General features: G+C 38.2%; 1 protein-coding gene across 9 annotated transcripts in view; it reads left to right on the top strand.

Moving 5' to 3' along the window:
• Window positions 1–23,656, top strand: part of ARFIP1 (ARF interacting protein 1) — a 129,410-nt gene extending 105,754 nt beyond the window's left edge. For 4 of the 9 annotated variants that reach the window (XM_086704106.1, XM_086704103.1, XM_086704099.1 and 1 more), the window contains one exon: window positions 1,755–1,928. In XM_086704106.1, the coding sequence (XP_086560232.1) occupies window positions 1,755–1,913 (159 nt within the window). In that variant the 3' untranslated portion in view covers window positions 1,914–1,928. Of the gene's footprint in view, window positions 1–1,754; window positions 4,648–6,693; window positions 6,769–21,753 lie in introns of those variants that run through there. The other 5 variants (XM_086704105.1, XM_025921821.2, XM_086704100.1 and 2 more) reach the window with 3 other exon arrangements.
• Window positions 23,657–24,952: the final 1,296 nt, after the last annotated feature.

The following is a 24,952-nucleotide window of genomic DNA, read 5'->3' as shown; positions in this document are numbered from 1 at the left end:
ATTATGTACAATCTGTGCTCTTTATCCACCCACCCCCAAGATATATTATGTTTACCTTTAACCTAAACAATCCTTATTAATCTCTGATATTCTCTTCCTGTTTTACTAAACAACATTGAGTTGCATAGCAGTAACAACAGAGTTAATTAGGCTTTTCTAATGTTTCTGTTTCATCATTATTTCTCTTTTTCCTGTCTTTTCAGTAATGTAACATGAGCTGTTTTGTGACTTAAGGCAGTTTATTTACCTTTCATGGTTCAAAACAAAACATAGGCTACTTTAGTAACGGGAAGAGAATAGACATTCCTGGAATTTTGTAGACTTTGTGAGAAAGGTACCATGCCTCCTTTTACAGCCTCATGATGCCTAGCAATGGTGTTTAAATATATAATAGTTATTGTAGCAAACGTGAGTTTGTGTGTCTTCCCAGAATTGAGGTATACTGCAGGGAAGAGAAAGAGATGGAAGAAAATGAGAGTCCACCATAACAGGACAAAAGGGCAAATCCTGATTACTTCATTCTTTGCTTTAGTGAGGGCAAAGCATACTCTCAAAAATGCCTCTATCGTCTGCAGTGTGTACTGTTGCTTGTGAAGAGAAGGCAAAAAATTTACAGAAAAAATATGCACATTGTAGTGAGCAATCCATGGTTTTTTAAAAAAAATTTTTAATGTTTTTATTTATTTTTGGGAGAGAGCAAGACAAAGTGTGATCAGGGAAGAGGCAGAGAGAGAGGGAGACACAGAACCCAAAGCAGGCTCCAGGCTCTGAGCTGTCAGCACAGAGCCAGACGCAGGGCTTGAACCCACAGACTGAGATCATGACCTGAGCCGAAGTCAGGCGCTCAACCGACTGAGCCACCCAGGCACCCCTCATGTTTATTATTTTAAAACAACTTTTTACATGGCTTGGAATCACATAAAACATGAAAAGTCATTTAAGATTAATATTTCCTTTAACAGAACTATAATTTGGGAGTGGTAAATCTTTCAGGGCTCCTAATGTATTAGGGGAGGAAAACTTGAATATATCAAAAGAGTCAACAAAGCAGCTTAGAGTATAAATAAAAAGTAAGGATCTTATTGATTTTATTATGTTATTATTTTAAGAAAGATGAAATATACTCCTACTTTAAGGTAATGTCAATTGATTAGCAATACCCATTAAATGCAGGGTTTTTCCCTCTGTTATATTTCAGTGACTTGAGGATGACAAGGGGGACTAAAAAAGATGAACCAGACTTGGGGATGTATCCTGGACACATATTTGATTAATGCACTTACTTAATTTAAAAACCTTTTTTTTTTTTTTTTTTAATTTATAAATTTTTTTTTTCAACATTTATTTATTTTTGGGACAGAGAGAGACAGAGCATGAACGGGGGAGGGGCAGAGAGAGAGGGAGACACAGAATCGGAAACAGGCTCCAGGCTCTGAGCCATCAGCCCAGAGCCCGACGCGGGGCTCGAACTCACGGACCGCGAGATTGTGACCTGGCTGAAGTCGGACGCTTAACCGACTGTGCCACCCAGGAGCCCCTAAAAACCTTTTTTAAAAAAATCATAGTCATTCTGAATCTTAGATTGATGAAAAAACTGTTGTTTTCGCTTGATGCCATGTTTCATATATAATCATAATACAATAATATTCTTGAATATTAGGATTTCTTTTCTAATATATTATTTAATACACTATTTTTTCTAATATATTACAGATTTATTTCATATGTATCTTATTATGAATTTGGCTTTTCAGAAAATCCATGAACTAAAATGGGACGCAGGAGAAAGAGAGAATACACAGAGAATAAAACACCTAGAACAAAGTAAACATATTCATGTAATATCCAGCTATATATGTAGTTGTGATGCTTCGGTGACTATGCAAATACATACGGTAATAGGAGATATTTAAAACCTAGTACATCTTTGTAAAAATAGGCTATAAATGTTTGGAAAAGCTTGGAAGGCAAAGGTATTCTTATTTACTAAAACTTGTCTTTGAGAGGAAAAAAAATAAACGTCTAAATTTTAAAACTGGCTATTTCTTGCCAAATATTAAGAAGCATGTTAATCATTACTTAATATGTACAAGTAGATATTCTTGAAATCTTTTTCTTCACTGTCAAAAGAAAAGGACCCTAACTTCTTACTCTTGATAATTTTTAAATATTCATGCCAATGACTTACCATCATCTTTATTTCTACAACTGGAGATATAAATGGGATTACCTCTTGGTATTTGCTCATAGGTCAAATGAAATTAAGTTCCACAGTAAAAGAACCCTACTGGTTCTAAATAAAAAAATAAGCATTTATAGATTGAAATATGTAAGTATGTATAATAAGCAACCTCAACACTGTGCCAAATATGATTACCTACATTTGGATTCTGTGGAACTTTCCCTTACTCATGCAACTTTACTTCCAGACTTAATTCCTGAGTATATATATTTCATCATATAATTTGGTATCATAATATCGTGTTGTTATTGTTCTTTTTTTCATTCATTTAACAAACAATTATTAGATACGTACTGCGTGCCAGGAAGTGTTCTGGATATTGTTGATACCCAGTGAGCAAACAAAAACAAATTCTACCCTCAAAGAGCTTATCGCCTAATAAAAGAAACAACATTGATCAAATCACACCGAAACATGTATATAAAATTTTCGCTGTAGCGGTGGTCTCGAGGAGAGGTACATAGTTCATTAAGTGGTCAGGGCAGGCTTCCATGAGAAAGTGATGTTGAGCATTAACTAGGTAAAATGAGAAGCAAAGAGTATTCCAAGTAGAAAGAACCACATATGTAACAGCCCTGTGGCAGGAGAGGGTGTGGTATGTTCAAAGAGTAAATATGATTGGAGCCAATGTGACTAGAGTATAGGACTGACTGGGAGGCAAGCAAAGGCCAGACCATCCATGCAGGTCTTACAGACTACATTAAGGAAAAGTTTGTTTTAGTATCTGTGGGGAGCCATTGAAAGAATTCTTGGCCAATGAGAAGTCTAAAATATGGAGCATAGATCTTAGTTAGAACCTGAGAGTGAATATAGTAGTTTAGACAAGAGATGATGAGAACTTGTTTAGGGTGGTGGTAGTGGATATGGAATGAGCTGAGGATGTCAAGAGATACTTAAAAGGTAAAACAAAAAAACATATAAAATACTAAGAGCAGATCGATAACGTAATTGGCACCTTTAACATTTTATTCTTTTATTCATCAAATATTTATTGGTTGCTTTTTTATGAGCCAGGGATAAATAGTAGAAATATAAATGGGCTTGCCCTTGTAGAGCTTATGGTCAAATAAGAGAAATCGGCATTAACCAAATAATTATATAAATACAAACTATGATAAGTGTTGTAAAGGGAAAATAGAGGAGTCATGTGAGTATACAAAGGGGACTTGGCTTGGTGTGGGGTATTGTGGAAGGCTAGAGGAAGTGACATTGAGGCTGAATTCCAGAGGGCTACAAAGGAGCTGACTTAAGATGTGTGGAGGAAAGGGATTTTAAATAAAAGGAATAGAATATGCAAAAGCCAATTGAAGGTCAGTGAGGCCAGAGCATAATGAGGATGGGGGAAGAATAGCTCTGGATGAAACCAGACAGGTATATAGGGCCTACATAAGGATGCAGTGACATAGGTACAGGGTTATTCATTACGGCATCGCTTGTAATATCAAAGGAAGAGAAACAACACAGCAGTTCACCAGTAGAGGACAAGTTAAATAAACTGTGGTTCATTTACAGAATGGAATATTTTGTAGCTATTAAAGGAAAAAAGAGTAAGTATGCTATTGATAGAAGGATCCTTAGGACATACTGTTAATTGAAGAGTAAGGTGCAAAGCAGTGTATATGGTAGAATATCTTTTGTGTAAGAAAGGAAGGAAATAAAAATTATAATTTTACATAAAGATTTGTGCTTGCATAAGAAAACCTGGAAGAATTCACTAAAATCAGTTACCTATAAGGGGACACTGGTCAGAGATAGGAGTGAAAGTGAGACTTCTCATTATATACTTTTTATATTCTTTCAGTTTTGATCCTACTTATTGAAATGATAAGACTAAATTTTTAAAAGAAATGAAAGTAAGTACAGCTAGAAAATATTTGTTTTTTAAGTAGTGTACACCTTATCTTTTTTTCAAAATGAGACCCAACTAGATTTCTATTTTTCAGACATGATCTAATACATGTATTTATATAGCCTATAATTTTTCTTTAGGCTTAAAATCAGATGATCAATTTTGTGTTGGAGAGAATAGAAAAACAGTTAACTTGCCAGGACATGAGTTCCCTGCATTATTCTTAAGTGACAGATTAGAAATGTAGAAATGGTGTGATATAGTACCTTTTATTTATATCAGAAAATATTTCCTAAATACAAATTTGAAAAGAAAAGAAAATGTTTTCATGTATAGTACCATGTTTGCTATTGCTAGTGGTTTGGCTTCCATGCCTCTTTAAACATTTTGCTAGACCCACGTGAAGGAGGAAAAAGTTGTCTGGGGTTTGCACTGCCTCCTCTCTTTCTTCGGAAAAAGAGGCAGAAATTAACTATCTTTATATAAACCATGCAGCCAAAAAGAATTGGGAGTTGAGGGTTGCTTTTGAAATTAGTATCATCTAAGGCATACCTGTCTGGAATCAGTTTAATGTTCATTTATTTTTGAGACAGAGAGAGACAGAGCATGAATGGGGAAGGGTCAGAGAGAGAGAGGGAGACACAGAATCCAAAGCAGGCTCCAGGCTCTGAGCTGTCAGCACAGAGCTGACGCGGGGCTCGAACTCATGGACCCTGAGATCGTGACCGGAGCTGAAGTCAGGCGCTCAACCGACTGAGCCACCAGGCGCCCCATGAAGAAGTATTTTATTTTATTTTATTTATTTTTTTTTTTTATTTTTTTTTCAACGTTTATTTATATTTGGGACAGAGAGAGACAGAGCATGAACGGGGGAGGGGCAGAGAGAGGGAGACACAGAATCGGAAACAGGCTCCAGGCTCTGAGCCATCAGCCCAGAGCCTGACGCGGGGCTCGAACTCACGGACCGCGAGATCGTGACCTGGCTGAAGTCGGACGCTTAACCGACTGCGCCACCCAGGCGCCCCGAAGAAGTATTTTATACACAAGACTTAAAAGCCTCTCAGAAGGGATAGCTTTGTAGTCATCAACTGTTGTTTTTATAGATTTGACTTGGTCTTCTCTGACTTTTATAGATTTGACTTAGTCTTCTCTCTCTCTCTCTCTCTCTCTCTGGCAATTATAAGGTACTTATGTTTTCTGACCCTTTTTGGTCAGAAGTGATCAGTTCATTTGGAGGATAGAGTTTGAGTTTCATTTTCCTTTTGTATATGTTAGAGGGGAATGGATTGCTTGCTTTCACTTTGTGTGAATAGGGTGCACTTATAAAAATTTACTTCTTGGGGCTCCTGGGTGGCTCAGCTCAGTCAGTTAAGTGTCTGACTTTGGCTCAGGTCATGATCTCAGGTCGAGCCCCAAGTCATGCTCTGTGCAGACAGCTCAGATTCTGTGTCTCCCTCTCTCTGCCCCTCCCCTCCTTGCGCTCTCTCTCTCTCTCCCTCTCTCTCTCAAAAATAAACATTTTAAAAAATTTACTTCTTGGGGCGCCTGGGTGGCGCAGTCGGTTAAGCGTCCGACTTCAGCCAGGTCACGATCTCGCGGTCCGTGAGTTCGAGCCCCGCGTCAGGCTCTGGGCTGATGGCTCAGAGCCTGGAGCCTGTTTCCGATTCTGTGTCTCCCTCTCTCTCTGCCCCTCCCCCGTTCATGCTCTGTCTCTCTCTGTCCCAAAAATAAATAAAAACGTTGAAAAAAAATTAAAAAAAAAAAATTTACTTCTTAATTATTCCTTCTGTAGTGTTATCTGTTCTATAAAATGGTTGATACCTGTGTACTGTTCAGATCCACATTTCACTTACTTTGCCAACCTTATGTATCACCCAAGTCAGATTGCCAGGTTTTGTGATTAAGGTGAGCTTTCAAGTGATCAATTTAAGATTTGAACCGGTCACTAGTAATCTGCGTTAGTTTTGGTGGCAGTGGCAGTACTGTACTTTTCTCCTTAGTTACAGTCTTTTGATTTACTTCAAAATAAAACCTTTAATTGGCATCTCTGAGTAAAATTGCAGAAGACACTAGCAGTGTTTAAGAATTTGAGGAGCACCTGGGTGGCCCAGTTGGTTAAGTGTCCAACTGTTGATTTCAGCTCAGGACATGATCAAGACCTACATGGAGGGCTCTGCACTGACAGCGGGGAGCCTGCTTGGGATATTCTCTCTCTCTCTCTCTCTCTCTCTCTCTCAAAATAAATAAACTTTTAAAAAAATAAATAATTTGATTTAGCATTGTTCTTTTTAACCTTTACTTGAAGTCCTCTCAGTAATGACTCAACACTTTGGTTTTAACCATATGCCTTCCACCTATAATGTTACACCTTACAATATTCTGGTTTTCTATCTGTATTTCTTCCATTAAATTTTCAAAAAATGCACTTTTCACAGACTTTCAGTAAAATTTTTAAGGTGCTTGTTTGGGGCTATTATAATGTCTTATCCTAAGGAAGTATTGTATAAAGGTATTATGACAGACTTCTTGCTGACAAGCAATATACAGTCTAATGGAGGACATTTAGTAAAACCTACTATATACAAAATGTTGATTTATGCAGGAGAAAGAAGAACTACAGAATTTGATGAAGAATATTAGTGTGGACAGTGTGGGCTCTTAGAAGTACCTGCTAGGCTAGGTGGCATGACTTGAACAGAACCACACAAGAATGAGTAACATGAACATTAGTGGAAAAGGTTAGAAAAAAAAAATTCTTGAAGAAACTCTGGAGCATATGTTTTAAGTTATCTGTAAACTTTTGTTAAATTTTCTGTTCTTAAAGTAGAGTGTAGTATAACTGCTTGTGGATTTTTTTTTTTAAAGAAAAATAGTGGTTTTATCATAACAAATTTTGATACAGCTTTTTTATTAAGCTTATAAACAGTTGTTAGGTACATACGATCAGAATTTTTGTAAGTCGTATAAGAGATTGGGTTCTTAATCTTTAAAAAAAAAAAAAAAGTTTTCCAAGATATAATACAGAACCACACTTACAATGAAAAACTATTTTATGAATATAACGATGGGTGTGAATGGGCCATTGGTTTAGCTGGAAGTTCTTGTTGCCCAATGTCCAAAGGCCAGTGAGAACAAGGTCACCTAATTGGTTGAAGGAAATACTCAGCTCCTTAACTACTCTTCTGTACCTAAATTCATATTTATCTAGGAGCTCAGATGCTATCTTGAATGATTTTTGGTACTCAGTATTTCCTCTAGCAACTTGAAAGTTTCTTTCTTCCCCTGTGTACTACCCTGCTACCCAGGGCTTTCTCCAATTAAAGCACATACCTGGGGCGCCTGGGTGGCACAGTCGGTTAAGCGTCCGACTTCAGCCAGGTCACGATCTCATGGTCCGTGAGTTCGAGCCCCGCGTCAGGCTCTGGGCTGATGGCTCAGAGCCTGGAGCCTGTTTCCGATTCTGTGTCTCCCTCTCTCTCTGCCCCTCCCCCGTTCATGCTCTGTCTCTCTCTGTCCCAAAAATAAATAAACGTTGGAAAAAAAAATTTTTTTTTTAAAAATAAGTAAATAAAGCACATACCATACTGTGCTGTGAATGTATGTTAGTCTGTTTCTTTCCTTAGAGGTAAGCTCCATGGCTGCATCTACAGAGCATTCCCCTTCTCCAGCAAGTGAATTGATGCACACTGATCTCTGAGTAATCTGTATATGGAGGAAATGCTCTATAAGTATTTTGTTTAATATCTATGTGTGTATCTATCTACTGTAATCTAGATGATCATATACCAGCGTACAGATGATGACAATGAGGTTCAGAGGTTAAATAATTTGCCCAAAGTCTCACAACCAGACCAGGATTCAGATCTAGATCTGTTTGACTCCACAACCCTGCTTTTAATTAATGTGCTATAGTGCTGCTCCAAGTAGGGTTCTTAACATAGCAGAGGAAGAAGATGGGAGATAACCTTGAAAAACAGAAGCCATGTGGGTCATATCCAAAACTGGAGCTCTTAGAAGGAAGGGAGAAGGGGAGGGAGCTAACACTGTAAACCATAGAACGAAAGGGCGATAGACATTTTTGTTAAAGGGGGAGAAAACCTGTGCATTGAGAATTTTAACCTACCATTGGATAAAGAATTATGAGGCCTCAGCACATTCTGTGACCTATCATTACTGGAATTGTGTGTCATCGGTTATCTGCTTTTCAAAATAGGACTGCCCTTTTTGTTCCCTCCTAGGATGCTTTTTTTTTTTTTTTTTTTTGAAACATACTTGTCCAAGATTTGTTGAAACCTATCCCAGTGAGTCAAAAAATAAAATCTATTCTTCCACCTCCACTTGTGGTTCGTATTTGTCTTTCCTTCTCTTAACTCCCTTCCCAGTGTCCACACCCATATTTTTTATCGTACTTTTTTCTCAGCTGTTGCTTTGACATGACAGGCATTTCCAAAGCTATTACAAAGTAATAAAATTACACTTCACAAACCTAATAAAAGGCCAAGACAGGTATACTTCCCTGTTTAAATAATTAGAGGTAAAGAAAGGAGTTAATTCTTTACATGTTAGTGGTTTAGAGACTTCTTACTAAAGAATAATTTTAGGGGTGCCTGGCTGGCTCAGTTGGTGGAGCATGTGACTTGAACTCGGGGTAGTAAGTTCAGGCCCCCTGTTGTGTAGAGATACTTAAAAATAAAATCTTAAAAAAAATGATTTTATTTCAACTTTTCCTCACATGTTTAACCTAACCTCGGTATTGTTGTTCACTTAATATAAACCCTTATTTTATAGAGTTATTGGGAGAGTCAATGCTTTGAACAATTATAAATATATTAAAACAAGTTACTTTTATTTGAATTAGAAGTTGCCTCTTTTGGGAGCGCCTGGGTGGCTCAGTAGGTTAAGCATCTGACTTCAACTCAGGTCATGATCTCACAGTTCATGGGTTCGAGCCCTGCGTTGGGCTCTGTGCTGACAACTCAGAGCCTGGAGCCTGCTTCGGATTCTGTGTCTCCCTCTCTCTCTGCCCCTCCCCAGCTCATGCTCTGTCTCTCTGTCTCTCAAAAAAATAAACATTTAAAATTTTTTTTAAAAAGTGCCTCTTTTTTAAGGTATCTCTGATAAGAAAGTAGGTAATTAATCTAAATTTGATTTGGAAAAAAAGTTCATTTGGTAGAAATAAAGTACCTTTTTATGGTTTTGATGCCTGTGCAGTAATACTTTAAATTTTTCAGTTGGTAAACTTTGTAAATGGTATTTATCTTCTATTGATATATGCTGTGTAAGCAGGAGAAAGTTTTCAGTATAATCCACTTGGCATCAGCTCTCAGGTCTGCTCTTAAATTTCTCTTACCCAGTTTCTATTTAAAACCTCAGCTTGTCTCTGCCTTAGTAGTCAGTGTTGAAGTTTGTTTTGCCCTTTAACAATCAAAGTATTGTATGGCATATTTTAGGTCATTCACCAGATGTTGCTATCGTGGTTTTGCTTATGTCTGATCCGGGTTGCTCATTGTTTGGCAGATCTCTATGAAAGTTCTTTGTAATTGAGTTCACAATGATTTAGTGTATTTCTAAATTACTGTAATTGTTTCTGCTGTTGGGTTTTGAAAATTTGTCAAATTTGTCATCATCCCATTTCTGCCTGGAACTGTTACCTCTATCTTCTTTTGCTCCTTTTTTAAGTCTCTGCTTCTCTCTTGTATTTCACTCATCCTTATAGCCTCTTTAAATCTTTTCTAAGTTAGGACATACATAAATAAATAGTTCCTGCTGTGTAAGTATGGAAAGAGTGTACAAAAGTTTAATATTGCATTACTCTTCATAATTTAAAAAGAATTAACTTTTATTTCTTTCATCTGCTCCAAACCTTGTGTTAGATCCTGTCTTGAGGATGTTTAAATGCCACATCAGAGCCAGTGACAAAATGAAGAAGGAGGTTAAAACATACCTTCTGTACATTGCTACCTTTCCTTTAAGTGCCCTGCCATACCTTTTGTTTATTTGTTTCAAGCTTTGTTTAAAAGCTTTCCAAAATGTCTGTTGCCTTATGAATAGAGTCAGGTTAGCATAGGTAAAAAAAACATGGACCTGTCGTGGCATAAGACCTTCCACTCCCAGCTCATCTGCTAACTATCTAACCTTAAGCAAGTTACTTAACTTTCTGAGTGTTTTTTTAACTGTAACATGGAGAGAAGAGAAGCCTGTACAGAGTAGATGTAAGGGTAACATATTACCTGTCACATAGAAAGTGCTTCACAAAAGTGAGTGTCACCCACCATATCAAATACTTGCAAATACTGACAAAAATACTTGGCGTTTTTTTATTCTGTGTGCTCATCACTTCTCATGATCCGATAATATAAATATAAACGTAAATTGCAAAAGTGTAATGATCCTAAAATACTTCCTCAAGCATTTTTGGCTTTTTGCACCTTCTCCTAAAAGTACATTCTGACCTTTCCTCCACCTTACTTTCTTCATCTATCTTCCTCCCAGTTCTGTTTGAGAAACTGGTATCTATCCTACCCTGACTTTCACAAGGCCAAATAGTCTACTAAAGTAAACCTGATAAACAAGCCAAGTAACTTAGACTAACACTTTTAAGTCTCATTAAAACTACTTATACATAGTGACAACTGCACAGTCATTATAAAGATTGCAAAAATTAGTTCTCTTTAAAATTGTATTTGCAGCTCTTTTTCTGTATTACTTAATTATTCTTAAACGTCCTGAGGATTCTTTGTGGCATCGTTCAGAGCTGCATTGATATTCTATAAATAATACAGTCATTATATGAAGACATCATATGAATACATACTATAGTGAAAATTAGTTTATCAAAAATTTAGAGAAAATGAAGCAAAAATAGGCAGAAAAGCCCAAAGCTTTTAATTTGTTTATGTAGAAAGTAAGTATATTCATATTGATAATTGATTTATTAATTTATTTTAGTTCCCATTTATATTTGGGCTAGTAATGGTTTGAGTGGTTAAGAGTCAGTTTACCATTCCTATTTAAATGTCCATCTGATTTTTAAGACCTACTACCAAAACTAAATAGTGTACTAGGATAACACTTACATAATCGGTGCTAATGGAAAAATGAGGTAAGTTAACCTGTTTTGGTATAAAAAGGCTTCTGAGATTGAAGTAACAATGACGTTTTATACTTTATTTTCATGATTACAATTGAAAAGCTGTGAATCCCTACAGGCTGTCTCTATACCAGGGAACTGTTCTGAAGTGTGGATATACTTTTAAGAGGCTTACACATCAACCTTCTCACAATTACTGGGAGAATGTTTTGGTGCAAATGGGTATTGTGTCATTTTGTTGTGAAAACTAGAAGTCAGTCTCAAAAAGCACCCTCTTTCCTTGATTTCCCACGGGTTAAGTTTCAGTGGAGTTGGGGAACATTTTGCATACAGGTAATACACCTGGTTTGAGGCTTTGTTGCTGTGTCTTTGTGTTGGGTTTGTCAGCCACCTCAAGGGGCTACAGAAACTGACTTCGCAGTGGACATCTGTGTTGATTGACACTCGTAGAGTTAGCTACAAAATTGTATGACGCCCTTCCCGCTTTCTGACAGTAACTTTCAGACTGTTGTAACAGCTCTCTCCAGGTACACCACGTGAATCAAATCCCGCACTCCATGCTTACTGTCTCCTTTCATTCTAAAACACTGGGAATTAACATTCAAGTCAAAAATTTTCATGACCCAAAAAGCCATAAAGTAATTGTCTAGAATCTATTTCTAAAAGTTAGAATCTCACACTAAAAATACAGAAACCCCTCAGTTGCTCTATAACTCCAGGAGCCAAGGATCATCCAAAGAAAACAAAAAAACAAGAAAGGCCAGATCATACTAGTAAGGCAAGTTGTAAAATTACTTTGTGACCCAGGTAGGTTACTTACTAGTGTGAAAGCTAAAAATACCTTTAAATAGGGAAGAGTGTTTAATTAATGGGCTGGTTCATAAACTTTCAATTGAATTTTTAAAATCTCTGAAAGAAAAGCTAGTTTTTGTCCTTAAAATAATGTTTTTCTGTTGAAAGAGAGAGCCTTTCAACTGAAAGGCTTTGGGGGAGCCATTTGAGTTTCCAAATATATGTATTTTATTCCAAACACACACACACACACACACACACACACACACACATACACACCTCTATTTAGAAAGCAGTTTTCTCAAAATTTTAGTAGAAAGGAACCATAACAATTATCTTAATCTGTTTCTTCACTGTACTGCTATCCTGAACTCTATCCACTCTCAAAAATAGTTACTTAATCAGCGTTGCCATGTGTCTGCCTGAAAAACCATCTCTCACTTGTCCCAAACTGAGTTCTTGATAGCCACATTTCCCCCTCCTCCACACTTGCCCTTCTCGTAGCCTTTGCCATATATCAGTGTGTGGTAGCTTTATGCTTTCAGTTAGTTGTTCAGGGCAAAACTCTTGGCACCTTCTTTGTCCTTGATCTCTCCCACAGCCTCGTCTGTTGGCTTTATCTTCACAGTATATTGAGAATCCCACCTCTTCTCACTGCTTCCTCTGTTACCACCTTTGTCCAGGCCACCATTATCTCACCTGGGTTATTGCTGTAGTATTCTAACAGGTCTCTCTACTTCTACCTTTGCATGTTTATTAAAGTAAATCAGATATTGTCATGTCTCTGCTCAGAATCTTCCAGTGCCTTCTCATCTCAGAAAAGTAGCCACAGTCTCTATGATGACATCTAAGGTCCCAGATTATCTAGCCCCCCCCATTACTTACCTGACCACATCTCCTACCACACCCTTAATACAATGACCAGCCACACTGGCCTCCTTGCTGTTTCTCAAACATACCAAACACACCATCCACCTTAGGACTAGAGTACTTGTTATTTCCTCTATCCAGAGTATTATTTATTCTTCTAGCCTCGTTAGAAAACATAAAGTATCGGGGTGCCTGGGTGGCTCATTCGGTTAAGCATCTGACTTCAGCTCAGGTCATGATGAATTCGAGTCCTGCTTCAAGTGAGCATGAGCCCCACTTTGGGTGAGCCCCGCTTCTCCCTCCTCCCCCCTCCCTCCCCCCTCCCCCACCTTGTGAACTCTCTCTCTCCCTTGCCCCTCACTCGCGCCCTCTCTCAAAAAAAAAGAAAACAAGAAAACTTAAAGTATCTTAAAGCTCACTCTCTCACTTCCTTTAGGTCTTTATTCAAATGTCACCTCAGACCTTTTCTAGCGTTCTGTTTACATTGCTGCACTCTGCCATATATGTATCTCATATTCCCCATTGCTTAATTTTTCTGCGTAACACATGCCATCATCTAACATACTGTATATTTTACTTACCTTGTTTCTCTTTCTTCTCAATAGAATATAAGCTTCTTGAGAGCAGAATTGTCTTTTTGTTGATTGCTTGCATTCCAGACCCTAGACTAGTGCCTGACAACAACAGACCCTTAGTAATATTTATTGAATGAATGAGCGTAAGTAACATTTTAGGTGTGGTGTTTTTTCTCTCTGAATATAAAAGGGGGATGACTAGTTCATTAGAGCACTGAATAGTGCAGATGCTCAGCAAAGTTATGATATATAGACAGACTTTATCTTTCATAACCTTTCCCTTTTTTAATAATGTAAAGATGTTAAGTACATTCAAAAGAATGTTTAACATATAGGCAAAATATGAAGAATAACAGCAACAAAACAGCCATCCACCCACCACCCAGGTTAAGAAATGAAGCCTCCTCCATGCTTTCTCTTACTTCATCCTTCTCCTTCTCCTCCCTCCAGAACCCCTATTCTGAACCCCTATTTTTTTGTTCCTGTTGGTTTTCTTTACAGTTTTGCCACCTGTGAATGTGTCATTCAGTCACACGTGTATTTCTGAACTCCCTATAAATGGAATCCTCCTATGGGTGTTCTTCTGCAGCTTGTTGTTTTGCTCTGTCTGATGTTCCCAAGATTCATCCACATGGATGCACGTGGCTGCAGTGCATTTATTTTCACTCCTATATAGTATCCCCACTGCGTGAAGAGACTGCAGTTTGTTTATCCATTCTCCTGTAAATACAAGCTTTAGTTTGTTTCCTTGTTCTTTAATGCTAAAAACAGTGCTGCTGTGAACATAATTGTCCCTGTCTCATAAAACACAGGTGCAGATTTCTCTAGGGTGTTTTCTTACAAGTTAAAACGCTGTTCGGTGGGGTATATGCATCCTTCATGTTATGGATTAATGCCAAGTCGTTTTCAAATGTAGTTGTACGAATTTATGCAACAATCAACAGTGGGCAAGAGTTTTAACTGTTTTAAGTTTTCTTAATGTAGAGGCTATAAAATGGCTTCCCAGTGTCGCTGGGCGCAGGGGTGCCAGAGAGCCTGGTTCTGAGGGTCCCAAACAGACCAGGTTTGGCCACTCACTGCTGACAGAACCAAAAGGCAAGAGAGACCAGCGGTGGTGAAACAGAAAAAGAATTTATTTCAGTGAGGCCAGTACTGGGAAGACAATGTCTCAAAGACCGTCCTCCAAAGTGCTAGAAATACTTCTCCGTTTCTGTAAGGAAAATGTGGGACAAAGGGCGATGGGTTTGTACAGGTAGGCCGTAAAGGTCAAGTCAATCACTGTCTCGGGATGAGGCTCGTGGGGTCTTGTGGGCTCTCGGCAGTCCTTGTTGCTTGAGGCGATAGTTCTTGTTCCTCACTGGATGCCTTGCCCGCAGGGTATTGTGCCTGACTTAAGAGATAAGCTGGAAAGAACTTCGTCAATTAGAGATTTTGAGGTCAAAATGGAGATAGTTGAAGTCCTCTTTCATCAAGTTAGTTTTAATTTGAACTTTCCTGTTTTCTACTGAGGCTGGATATATTTTCAGATTTAATTGGCTGTCACTGTTTCCTCCTCTGTGAAATACCCATCCACGTTATTTGTTCTTTTGGTTTGGGTTGCTTTTGGTTTGTCGAGTTCTTTACATTTTCTAGATACATAACCTTTGTCAGTACATGTAATGCAGATATATTTTCTCAGTTTGTAACTTGTCTTTTCACTGTCTTTGGATGAATAGAAACTCTAAATTTTAATGAATTTAATTTCTCAATCCTTTCTTTATGAGTTTTTAGTTTTGAAAAGTTCCTTCCAGGGCGCCTGGGTGGCTCAGGTTAAGCATCAGACTCTTGATCTTGGCTCAGGTCATGATCTGATCTCGCAGTTAGTGAGTTCTAGCTCCACGTAGGGCTCTGTGCCAAAAGCATGGAGCCTACTTGGGATTCTCTTTCTTCCTCTCTCTCTCTGCCCCTGTCCCACTTGCACTGTAAATGTCTCTCTCTCTCTCTCTCTCTCTCTCTCTCTCTGTCTCTCTGTCTCTCTCTCTCTCTCTGTATGTGTGTGTCTTTCTCAAAATAAATTAAAAAAAAAAAAACATTAAAAACAAAAAAGTTCTTCCCTATCTAAGGTCATGTGGGGACTCTTCCACCCTCCGTTAAAACATACTGCTCTTGGAGCCCTCTTTTGACCACTCCTTCATAACCTGTTCTCCAGAAGAACAGGTGATTGAGAAGAGCTCAGTTTTTAAAAACATTTTTATGTAAATAGGAATCAAATGAGAGCTAAGCTGCAGTGTCTTATTTTGCTTATTTTTTGCTAGTTATAATTTTAATTGACCAGTGTCTTACAAGAAAGAGATTTGGGGGGCGCCTGGCTAGCTTAGTCAGAAGACCATGTGAGTCTTGATCTCGGGGTTGTAAGTTCAAGCTTCATGTTGAGTGTAGAGATTACTTAAATAAATAAAACTAAAAAAAAAAAAAAAGAAAGAAAGAGATTTGGTCCTGAAATTAAACTCTACCCATGTAAGGTGAACCCTGGTTATAACTTTAATTAGAATAATCTGACTTTTTCTTAGTACTTATGCAAATCAGTGTATCATTTTAAAGCTTGTTTTAAAAGCGATTGCAATGTAAAACTTTTCTGTCTAGACATGGAGAAAGGTCAATATGAATTTAGTAGAAGTCTGTATTAAGAATGTTTTAAACAAATTTTATATGTAATACTATTAACTCGAATGGTGCTTACTGATGAATAATTTGGAAGAAGTGCCTCTGTGGGGCTTGAAAAATATGTTCATGTTAGAAGCACAGAATTGAGGGGTTGTAAATTGACCCTTTAAACTTCTGAGTTGTGGTGCCTTGCTCACTCAGTCAGTAGAGCATGCAACTCTTGATCTCGGGGTTGTAAGTTGGAGCCCCATGTTTGTAGAGATTACTTAAAAATAAAATCTTTAAAAAAAAAAAGTTCTTGGGCACCTGGGTGGCTCAGTCGGTTAAATATCCATCCGACGTTGGCTCAGGTCATGATCTCATACTTTGTGAGCTAAAGCCCTGCATCAGGCTCTGCGCCGACAACTCAGAGTCTGGAGCCCATTTCAGATTCTGTGTCTCCCTCTCTCTCTGTCCCTCTCCTGCTTGTTCTCTCGCTCAAAAATGAATAAATGAACATTTAAAAAAAAAATAGTTCTTCTGAGTGATCTGTCAAGCAGAGGAATTCCTTCTGCAGCATCCCTGGCTGTTTTCTGCCCTTGGATGGAAGGCCATGTCAAGGCAATCAGCGTTGATAAGCCAGCTGTGCCCCTGCACCTTTTTAACAAAATTTATTTGCTTAGCACACACCTTTTTTTTTTTTTTTTTTTTTTTTCATCATGCTAGGGTAAACTTCACATCCGTTTCTTCCTTTGGAAAGGAGAAAACTCTGTCTTCTTTTACACTCATAGCACTTTTCAAACACTCCTGACACCAGATGTGTGGGGTTTCTCCTACACCAACTGATGCTCGATCCTGGACACCAGCTGGGTATCCTCCAGTTTGGTTCGGTTCTGACACTGCCCCCATCCCCTCCACCCTCAGACACCGGTTGCAAGTCAGGTTGCCACCTGTGCTTCTGACCGTACGTTGAAGGTTTCCACAACCTCTCAATTTGGGTCATGTGCTAGAGTATCTCACAGAACTCAGGAAAACAGTTTACTTACTAGATTACCAGTTTATTACAAGGAAATATTGAAGGATACATATGAAGAGCCAGATAAAGAAGTACATAGGGGTCAAGGTCTGTAAAGTTCCTGAGCACAAGAGCCTATGTGCCCATAGAGTTGGGGGTGCCCCACTTTCTTAACATGTGGCTATATTCACCAACCCAGAACCTCTCCAAACCTCATACTTCAGAGATTTTTAAGGACTCTTCATTACATAGGAATCATTGATGAAATCATTGGCCATTGGTGAATTATTCAACCTGTAACCTCTATCTCCTCCCCAGAGGTTAGGGAGTGGAGCTGAAATTCCCACCCTGTAATCACAATTTAGTTCCCCTGACAACCAGCTCTTACCTCTGGTTTTCTAGGGGCTTTCCAGAAATCTCATTAACACAAAGTCAGGTATGATTAGAAAGTGATTGTTCCAAACAAAAGTCATTCCTCCCACCTGTATAGCTCTGGGGCTATTTCAGGAACAGGACACACACTAAATATTAGAACAAAAGTTGCTCCCTTCACTCTTATCACTTTGGAATTACAAGGGTTTTAGGAGCTTTGTGCCAGAAATGAGGACTAAGACCAAGTATGTGTTTCTTAATGTTAAATCACAATATTACAGTCTTACTTCTCGCAAGTTCCAAATCAGTGGGTTCTAAATAAGTGAAATTTTACCAGGAAAAGTCCATGTCGTTTGAGGATTTGACTGTCTACTAGGTAAACTTAGATTCCACTGAAATTGAATGAGTACTTATTCTGTGTCAGACACTGTGCTAGGTAGTATCTCATTTCACTTAACCCTTTACAATAGCCCTGCAAATTCAGTTTGGTAATGGCATCCCTGATAAACGGATAAAGACCTTGGGCAGTGAAATTGGAAGTGACCTGTACCTGGTATCACAAAGAAAACTGGAAAGTAGTACAACTAAGATCGCCATATATGCTTTCTGATTCCAAAGCTCTTTAGGGTAATTCCTGTAAAGGAACAATACCAATAATGGGGATGTTGTACTTAATAATCTAAATGAGTAACAAGAGCACCGGGGTGGTTCAGTTGGTTGAGTGTCCGACTCCTGATTTTGGCTCAGGTCATGATCCCAGGGTCATTGGATGGAGCCCCAAATCAGGCTTCTCACTGAGCATGGAGCCTGCTTAAGATCCTCTCTCTCTCTCTCTCTCTCTCTCTCTCTCTCTCTCTCTCTCTCTCCATCCCTCTGCCCCTCTCCCCCACTTGCTCACTTGCTCTCTCTCAAATAAAGAATAAATAGGGGCGCCTGGGTGGCTCAGTCAGTTAAGCATCCAGCTTCAGCTCAGGTCATGATCTCACATTCCATGAGTTTGAGCCCCACGACAGGCTCTGTGCTGACAGCTCAGAGCCTGGAGCCTGTTTCAGATTCTGTGTCTCCCCCCCTCTCTGCCCCTCCCTGCTCTGTCTCTCTCTGTCTCAAAAATAAATAAATAAACATTAAAAAAAATTTATGAATAACAAATACAAATTTGGGGAAGCTGTGACCAGTATCAAACTATGCCTAATGCAATTGTTAGGTCTTTCTAGAAAATTGGAAGTAAAAGTTTTCAAAGATACCTATATTACATTTACTCCAAAAGTGCAATTAGATCTTGGGACTGGTTAGTAGCAGTATGCTTCTCTTGTTTGAATCTGTTTCCTAGCTGCTTTGTCTCCATTTCTCTCATCTCCCAACTCCTAACCTCCCCAAGTACAGGCCTTTCTTCAGTTCCTTTATTTATCACCCAGCTTAGCCTTTCCTCTTTCTAAGCCTGTTCTCCCCCTTATTCATTGTGAGGAAGCTGCATTCTTAACCTTTTTCATAGATGTACCACTTATCTCTTATTGCATAACAAAATACCCAAAACTTAGTAGACTAGAACGGCGATGATTTATTATTTACCACAATTATGTGGGCTGGGTAGATGGGTTCTTCTGGCTTCACTTTCAGCTGGTCGGCCTGCTGGGGCACTGGGCATAGCAGAAATGACAGGTCCTCCTTGTGAGCTTCATGGAGAAAGGCTAGACTGCGCTTCCTCTCAAGGTGGAGGCAGTCCAGGAGGGCAAGCACTTGCTTATCAGGCCTCATTTTCTAGTATTACACGGCCAGGCTCATTTTCACTGCAGAAGGCTCCCCAAGGGTGTGGATGCGGAGAGGAGTAATTCTTTGGGGCCATCATGGTAACAATCCAATATAATCAAATACTTTGCTTGCTTACTAAATTGCCTTTTAGAAACCTGCTTTCCGTATGATTATCCTGTTTCCTTAGTAATTGCTCTTAGGTTGAGGCTCATCATCTTTTGAAATAGCCCTCATATCTCAAAAGCAGAGGGCAGAGGAATTAGTGTCCTGTCCCAGGCTTCTCCTCCAGCCTTTCTGGAAAAAACCCTATTCTCCCAGGAGTGCCCTTTTAAAAAAAAAAAAAAAAAAGTTAACCCAGGGTACTTGTACTGCCCATTTATCATACTGGCATTTTCTACTGCCCGTGTCTTACTATTCTTGTATTCTTGTATCCCTAGTACAGTGTCTGACACATGGTGTTAAATGTTTCATTGTTGTACTTGTTGTACCCGGTACCAAAGGTTTTTATTTACAAAGGTTGCAGGCCTTAAAGGTCTGACCAGGTAAATGCAAGATGTACCTCTTTTAGTTTGTACAGACATTTTTTAGTTTTCATTGGTTCATGCTATCTGGTTTTCTTAAACTATATCCTTGCTAGAAATTTTTCTAATCTTTATCAGACGGAAAGAAGAAATTTCTTTGGTTTTAAATAACTTTTAGATAAATCAGCAATGCCAGATGCCCTCCGGGTCTGAGAGTTAGCCCAACGTCTTCTCAAGGCTTGAGATACTAATTTCCTGGGATGTCAATCCTTATTTTTGTTTCTTACTTCCCTCCTCTCTTTCCCCACCCCCTAAGGTTATAAGCTCATAAGGGAGGGGATTTTTTCCTATTTCCCTAACACCTAAAACAGTGTGTGGTACATAGAAGGTAGTTAATTAATAATAGTTGAGACGCATCTGGGTGGCTTAGTCCATTAAGCATCAGACTTCGGCTCGGGTCATGATCCCACGGCTCGTGAGTTCAAGCCCTGCCTCAGGCTCTGTGCTGACAGCTTGGAACCTACAGCCTGCCTTGGATTCTGTGTCTCCCTCTGTCTCTGCCCCTCCCCCACTTGGGCTCTGTCTCTCCTTTTCTCTGAAAAATAAATAAACGTTAAAAAAATTTTTTTTAATATTAGGTGAATAAATATATGACTAGAATAAAAAAAACTAAGATATTTTGAGTAAACAGCAGTACTGAAAGTGTGCATAGTGCAGTCTCTTTGTGTTTTTAATATTATGTATATGCCTAGAAAAATTCTCAAAGGAAACACAATAAAATGTTAATAGTGATTTTTGGGTGGCAGGGGAGGGGATAAGTGCCAAAAGTATGGATCAGAAGGTTTTACTTTATAATCTTGAGTGTGTTGTTTTTATAATATTTTAATTTTTAAATCAAGGCTTTACAAATCAAAAATATCCAATGTAAATGTTTGCATTGTGTCCTTTATTAGAGGTAAATGGATGAAGAAATAGCTAGAGAGACCATGCGTGTGTGTATAATAAAGTGAATGTAAATGTCATACCACATATAAAATGCCATATCCTATTTCTTCTTAGCATTTATATCAGATGTTTTTACATCATTAAAACTATTAAAGTTCAATCTTAATAAATATTGCATTAGCTGGGTAAGTCAGAGTGTATTTTATACTTTATTGTCGAGCACTTACAGTTATAAATGAGAGCTAAAGAAACACCTTTATTCATAAATCTTTGCAATCCTTTACTGATTTCTTTAATAAAGATTTACACAAGTAGCATTACTTGGTTAAAACATACTCTTGTTATCATTAGAAACGCTAAGTATTTGAAAACATTGGAGAGTCATATGAACTTCAAGTAAATTGGCTTTTGGGCAACACTTGCTGCCACTTGGCTTGATTCTTTGCAGGGAACTGCAGTATTTCAACGTTTTTATTTATTTTTGGGACAGAGAGAGACAGAGCATGAACGGGGGAGGGGCAGAGAGAGAGGGCGACACAGAATCGGAAACAGGCTCCAGGCTCCGAGCCACCAGCCCAGAGCCCGATGCGGGGCTCGAACTCACGGACCGCGAGATCGTGACCTGGCTGAAGTCGGACGCTTAACCGACTGCGCCACCCAGGCGCCCCAGAACTGCAGTATTTCAAAGTATCTGACCTACTCAGTTTTATAGAAGATTTAGCCTTAATGATGTCCGTACTTGGTATATAACATATACTGTAGAGTAACTGTGTAATTTTCCCTCTTCAGTAGTTAATTTTGAATACACTTATTTTGAGGGGGGATTTAATAATATTTAATAATATTTTTAATTAATGCCCTCAATAATGTCTGAGTATGGTTCAGCTTCTTAAAATGACCTATTCCCTTTAGAGAAATTAAAAAGTCATCAAAGCCTCAGTGACCCTGCAAAGCAGCATACAGTTGGTGTGTGTGTGAAATACTTTGTCGTTATTAAAGCAGCTTTTCCTGATGAGAGATACACTATTTAGTTAGGACATGTAATAAGTCACCTTAAATTTCATTGCCATTGGTGTTAATGCTTGGTCTTGTAACTCTGCCCTGTTCACAGGTTAAGGTATTGCACAATCAGCTGGTCCTTTTCCACAATGCCATTGCCGCTTACTTTGCTGGGAATCAGAAGCAGCTTGAACAGACGCTTAAACAGTTCCATATCAAATTGAAAACCCCTGGAGTGGATGCCCCATCTTGGCTTGAAGAACAGTAAAAGCATACCTGGAAAAAAAAAAAAGTCATGTTGTTATATTTCTAAACAAACCTAATAAGAATTAAGCAGAGTTAGGTTAAGATTAGGGAAGGGGTGACCACAACCATTGTAGTGATTCTTGCACAAACAGCTTTAATTTTTCCCTTTTTCATACTTTAACAATTGAACTGTTAAATTTGATGGGAAGGTGGGTGATTTTAATGTAAACATAATTTCTATAATCTGAACACAATAATTTTCCTTTTTGAGAAATCCTTTTGTATTGTGAGGGTTGATGGCTATTTCTGTAGTTTGAAAACATCTAATATAGATTTGCACTGACAAGATAAAAATTCAAGGTTTTTGGTCCTGGCAATGAGGGCCAGTTGTAACTTTTCCAAAGGGAGGTTTACATGATTTGTATCAACATCAGATATTTTATATATGAATATATTCAACATCTTTGAGAGATTCATTTTCATGTATTGTCTTAAAGAAAAAAGAAACTATTTTGCAGAGTAAAATTATATGGTGTTCCTGCAGCATCCACACAGAGGCAGCAGCTCTGATGAATGACTGATTGGCTTGTGGAGTTGTGGCAAATACCTTTTTAAAAATGAATCTGTACTATTGTATTTTTGTTTAGAGGTTTTTTTTTTTTTTTTGGTTTTTGTTTTTTTTTGGGGGGGGGGGTTTAAGACGCAGGAATCACACTGTCATTTCTGTGAGGCTTTAGAGCTTAAGAGTTTGCATCACCCAAAGTCATTGGGCAGTTATGTTAGCAATTTCTTTTGATTCACAATGAAACCTGCTTAAGAGAATTTTTTTTTTTTGGCAGGTGGACTTGGAACAGAAACTCTTGATGGTTTCTAGAGTAGAAATCTGTGCTTAGAATGCTAGTTTTGGGGTAAATTCCATTTTGACAGAAGTGAATTCCTAGACAGCTTTCATGGACTTCCATATGTAACAATACCGGTTAAGCCTTAAATCACAGATATGTGCCTTCTCAGATACAGTAATTCTCATTCAACCAATGTACATAATCCATAAAGAAACCCCTTTCAGATAATGTTTGACGTGTCTATTCCTTCCTTGGAAAGGAACACCGTGTATCAGTGTTGGGTTTCTTTGTATTCGTTAAACCGTGTTTAAGGTTTATGGTAAAATCAACTTTTGAATTTGCTGTTGGGTGTTTCTTCATTCCTTTCGTGGAATGAGAAGATGGAGAAATATTTTTCATTTGAGCAATGAAAAGGTAATACGGGACAGTGCGGTGGTAACAAGAAAGGGGATTGGAAAGGCCAGTACTGTTTTAGTTGCTCAGCACTGTTGGTTGGTTTCATGTCATGTGGTTGACCTGTCTGCCGTGTGGTTCTATCAGTAATGTAAGCCTTTTAAATATAAGTTCCCTTGATTTTTGTCATAAACATAAATTAATATATCTTCATTTCTTTTGTGTTGAAATGAAGTACTTAAAATTACTGTTATACATGAACTTTGTGGACTGTAAGATTTGTTATATATGTTCAAATGCCTTTTAGCTGGCTTTTTAATTAATATGCCTGTTTTCAGTGCTTAATATGTACAATGTAATGTGATTGTAAATCATAAGCCTATTTTAAATCATTCCTTCCTGTATATTTGTACTCTGAGAGAGCCTTATTTTATTCTTCCAGCAGAATTAATACTTGTGATAGTTCCTTTACATTCCCCAGAATGTGCCTCTGGTGTGAATTTTGTATTCTTATTAAAAGTGTTTGCTGCAGTACCTTGTTTCTCTGGCTCTTCATGATTTAAGAAGCAACTCTTTGGAAATTCTGAGGACATATGTTTTGTCTTTTCCTGGCTTTAAGAAAAAACAACAAATAATTGGTTGGTCTGTCACTTATAATTGCTTTTTTCTCAGTAAGTTATTCTTTTTCCTCAGTTGGAGCCCCTTTGGGGGGCAGAACATGTCCAGTCTTACCACATTTTGGAAACAATTTTAGTAGCTCCGGAATTAAGCAGTTTCAAGGACTGATGATTTTTTAGACTAAACTAAAAATGTCAGTGATTCTGAGCAGTGAGTAAATGTGCAAAAGAAAGAGTTAATATATTAGCCAGTGGTATATTAACTTGGTCAGGAAAGTAATTTATATTCATTGTAGAAAAAATTAGAAGATAACTTCAAAAAATTGAAGATAAAATAACTTCCCAAGTCCGTAAGTACTGCATGGGACCACCTAACTCCCCTGAAGTTAGAGATTCTTTAGTTCCCAGTTATTTATATTATAAGGTCTAGTTTGAATATTCTTTAACCTGCATGCATCCATCTTTGTCCTCTTACATAGTTATTTCCTTGAGTTCAATTCTTAGAAGTGAAGATGAGCCCTCAAAGTATAAATTCACTTTTAAGACTTTTAAGTAGTGCTGGTGGCTTTCAAGGAAGATTTTACCAGGAGCGCCTGGCTGGCTCAGTCAGTAGAGCATGAGACTCTTGATCTCAGGGTATGAGTTCAAGCTCCACATTGGGCGTGGAGTGTACTAAAAAGAAAAAATTAAGAGTTTACTTGAATAAAAATGGACTCAAATCAGGCAAGATCAAATTAGAAATGGTTAGGATCCCTCCACCAACAGGAACTAGGGAAAAGACATTTTAGAAGAGTGGAAGCAAAGCAAGGAAATGATTTGATTGGCTATAGCTGAAGCGTTGCCTGATTTAGGAAGGACTTGTTGACTATTTGTCATTATCCTTAGATTTTGATTTAACCTTGAGGTGTTTCAGGCTTAGGTTTTGGGTTGCTTATGTAGGCTACTAAGTCTTTAAAGCCACCTCAATCTAATGGCCTCCTTGTTTAATTAAATAGCCCCAAAGCTTCCAAATCGTAGGGCCCAGGAAGGACCAGGGCTTGTAGAAGCAATTTATCTGAAATCTGCTAGACTTTAAGAACCATCTTTTCCATATTCAAAGTGCACTGCACTAATAATGTTAGCCAAGCTTGTCCCATCAGAGTGTGAAACTAGATGCTTCCTTAGAGATGATCTGTTTAGGGTCTTTATTTTTACAGGTGAAGATATGAAGGCC

This window comes from Puma concolor, chromosome B1 (genome assembly GCF_028749965.1).
Source record: "Puma concolor isolate L17-30 chromosome B1, mPumCon1.1.hap2, whole genome shotgun sequence".
NCBI lineage: Eukaryota > Metazoa > Chordata > Mammalia > Carnivora > Felidae > Puma > Puma concolor.
Note: the sequence above shows the minus strand (reverse complement) of the source record. Positions and strands in the feature narration are given on the sequence as shown.